This window comes from Ammodytes marinus (genome assembly GCF_949987685.1).
Source record: "Ammodytes marinus genome assembly, chromosome: 15".
NCBI classification, from domain to species: Eukaryota; Metazoa; Chordata; class Actinopteri; order Uranoscopiformes; family Ammodytidae; genus Ammodytes; species Ammodytes marinus.
The window spans coordinates 8838495-8842074 of record NC_137219.1 but is presented as its reverse complement, the minus strand read 5'-3'; the positions used below and the strand labels follow the sequence as shown (position 1 = coordinate 8842074).

The 3580-nt window shown below is 43.1% G+C and overlaps 1 protein-coding gene across 1 annotated transcript; it reads right to left on the bottom strand.

Moving 5' to 3' along the window:
• Positions 1-929: 929 nt before the first annotated feature.
• Positions 930-2267, bottom strand: diras1b (DIRAS family, GTP-binding RAS-like 1b; the record flags this gene model as incomplete). The annotated part of the gene is made up of 2 exons (XM_080042432.1): positions 930-1217; positions 1959-2267. 2 exons carry the CDS (start codon positions 2265-2267, stop codon positions 930-932), a joined length of 597 nt encoding a protein of 198 aa, XP_079898558.1.
• Between the last annotated feature and the right edge of the window lie 1313 nt (positions 2268-3580).

Here is a 3580-nt window from a genome sequence, read left to right as displayed (position 1 = left end):
AAGCTTTGATGTTTTCGAACAACACAATATTCCTGATGTGACTGATGAACTACTTTGGGGCAGGACAAGTGTAGGCTAGATGGAATATCTTTAAATATCCCATGTTTATAGACAACCAGAGTCCTTAGGAGTGGCTCCGCGATGTATAGCTTAGTCGTATGATTTTGATGCTGTACTGCGTATCAGTCTCAAACCAGATGAGTTTCTTTGTCTGCCGGATGAGTGAGCTTCTCTAACTTTGTCAACTCGGTTACATACACGTATATTTGTTATAGTAGAGGGGGTGGTGCAATGGAAAAGCTGGGGAACTGAGGTGTGAGCTGAATAGGTAGAGAGGGGCAGGTGTAGAAGTGAGAGAGGAGGACGCTAAATGTTTTATGTAAATCAGAAACCTTCAGTCTTTTTTTTTTCTACAAGGGAGGGGCTGCAGTCTGTGGTCTTTACTGCAGTCCCAAGTTGTTTCGATGAGCTCTCCAGCCAGGTTTTTGTGGCACTTGGACAATGCAAAAAAGTCCACACCCACGCTGTTCCCGCTGATGGCTGGCGTCCACAGGAAATTTCATCTGTGACACACACACACGTCTTGTTTTTTTATTTTGCTTCTCGATATTCTGCACCAGTCCTCCTCACCCCTGCTTTTCAAGCAGAATGCCCAGGGATGTACCGCTCCAACACCGAAACCCTGTGAGTGTTTTCAAAATAACTGCTGAGTTGTGTTTTGCAAATGCACCAGTCAAACGGAGGAGGATGCGGATGATGAGATTCCCGTTGCTTTTTTCGAACGTTTGCTGCTCTGAGTGACACGTCTAGTGAGTTTCTCTTCTCTCTCTCTCTTGTCTTCCTTCTTTTTTCCCCCCACCATTTTCTCTGTATTTTCCTCTCTTGCCTCCACCTCCCCTTATCTCCTCTAATGGAGTTTTTTTTTCTTCTTACATCACGCTGCATTTGCCCTTCAGTCTCTCGGCGCGGGACTGCTTCCCCGAGCGCTTGCCATCGATGTTGAGGCTCATGTTCCTCTTCTTGTCCAGGTTGAGCAGCTCCTGGAAGAGCTCCGTCACGTTGTGGTTGGTCTTGGCCGACGTCTCCATGAAGGCGCACTTCCACAGGTTGGCCTGGGCCTCTCCATCCTTGGTCTCCACCTCCCGCAGGGTCTCATCGCTCTTGTTGCCCACGAGCATGATGGGGATGGCCTCCACGTTGCCCTTTATGGCCAAGACCTGCAAAGGTTAGGAGGCAATGTTATGTTCTATGCAGGTTAGTGCACATTTTTTTGATTTTACTTTTATTTATTTTTTAACAATTTTGACATCCAAATTTGAGAATGGAGTACCAACTATGGAAAAACAATAAGATTTTGAATTGATTTCTTTAAGGAAAATATTTTCTGTGCATTAGTCAGCAACAGATGAGAATAACTGCAGCTACTAGATTGTCAAAGTGATTCTCCAGGACAATTCAGCAGGCTTTCACCCTTATTGTATTTCATCCAACTATTCTTTTTATGGTTGACATGATTTGTTTTACGAACTTGAACATGAAGTTGCCAAAATTGGGGTATGAACTAGACTCAGTTTCTCGTTTACTGTGCTTACAGTCTATTCAAACTGTCTATTTATACACAGTAAATATTAGGAGCCAAAGTGGACCCACATTTCCATGGCTTTGTTTCAGAATTAAGAAAATAACATTCAAAATCCCTCAGCACACAGTGGGTCCAAAATGGTGAGATCACATTGAAAATCTTATGTTATGACATGTAAAATGAAGAAACAATATTTATTTTCGTCCGACTTTCATGGACTTTTTTTCCATGGACACACACACATACACACACACACACACACACACACACACACACACACACATGGATGCACCCATGGGCACAGACACAGACATTGAGTAGCAGCAGCAGTGAATATGCACAAACACACGAACACACACACACTATCACTGCCCACCTGTTGGTAAATGGGTTTGAGCTCCTCCAGCGACTGTTTGCTGGTGATGGAGTAGACCAGGATGAAGGCATGTCCTTTGGAGATGGACAGGCGCTGCATGGCCGGGAACTGATGGCTGCCCGTGGTGTCAGTGATCTGCAGGGTGCACACGCTCTTGTCGCAGCTGATCACCTGGCGGTAGGTGTCCTCCACCGTGGGGATGTAAGTGTCCCTGAAAGTGCCCTTCACGAAACGCAGGACCAGGGAGCTCTTCCCCACTCCCCCTGCCCCGAACACCACCACACGATAGTCGTTGCTCTGCTCCGGCATTCTGCCCCCCTCAGGCTTAAGACACCTGTGTCTTAAGTGTTACACCTGTGATGTTGGAAGGTGGGAGCAATGGGAGGAAGCGGGTTGAGATGGGTGAATGGAGAGGACAAAAAAAGATAATTTTAGCAAAGAGAGTATTTTTGCGAGTGAGCAGTCAGCAGATACAATGCAGACAGAGGAACAGGAAAGGTGAGGTAGTGGTGGTACTAGACCTCAGGCCAGATGGGTGTGAAAGCACTCTTAACTGTCCACAAATTAGAGAGGATGAAGGTTGGTGTGGCTCCAAGTGTTTGACCTGACGCAGACATTTTCCTAATCAATGCTGTTCGCACTCACCGACTCACAGTTTCTCAGTTTCAAACTCAAAAACATCCCGGCGTTTCCTCATTGTTCAACTCGACTGCAGCAAACTCTGGACAGAGACAGAGACTAGACTTGCAGCACGGGAGAACAACAATAATAATAACACAAACTCATGTCTAATACAACGTGAGCCAATACGACAATGACTCAACAACAGTTTTGGAAATGACTACCAAGTTGAAGCAACATAAAACAAAAATGGAATTGACGTATATACCATAGAGGGCTACTGTATTGGATTTCATAATGTTATATTTGTGTGTGCATGGGATAATGTGTGTACATACATTGAATGTACTGTATATATGACAAGACTGCAACGTATCATTTAACACGTTCGCCAGCTGGCCAGAACAACTCCAAATAAAGAATAATATTGCTTCCGCATCTGCTGGATGTTTAAATATACAACTGTTAGCCAAGATGTTCACCATATCAACCTCAAAGGTTATAATTGTGTTTATAGCTTGTTGTGCTGCATGCAAGTGGACACACAATGTATTATAGCAGGTTTAAATGAAGACATTTATAAACCGGCTCTGACCTCTAATTCATTGTTTGTTTTACAAAATAGCTCATGTACACATATATAGTGGTGGAAGTAGTAGTATTACAATGAAATATTAAATATATATTAACTAAATTAATTAAAGTCTCAAAGGCAAAAGTAGTCAGTAGACAGCAAAGTGGCCAGTCATTGGAATCGTACAGTCTCATACACTATATATGATCTGATCATCATTATTACTATAACACTTTTATTAAGGCTGCAGCTGTTCGAAGTGGAGGTTCTTTCAGCCATACTGTATTGCTATGTGGTACAGTTGGAGCATAACAATATATAATTTCAAGAACTCAAAAAGGTTCTCTATTTAAGTTTTTAATCTGAAAGGAAATAAGACTGTCTTAGTACAAGGTACAATATTTCCCTGTGAATAGAGTGGAAGTAT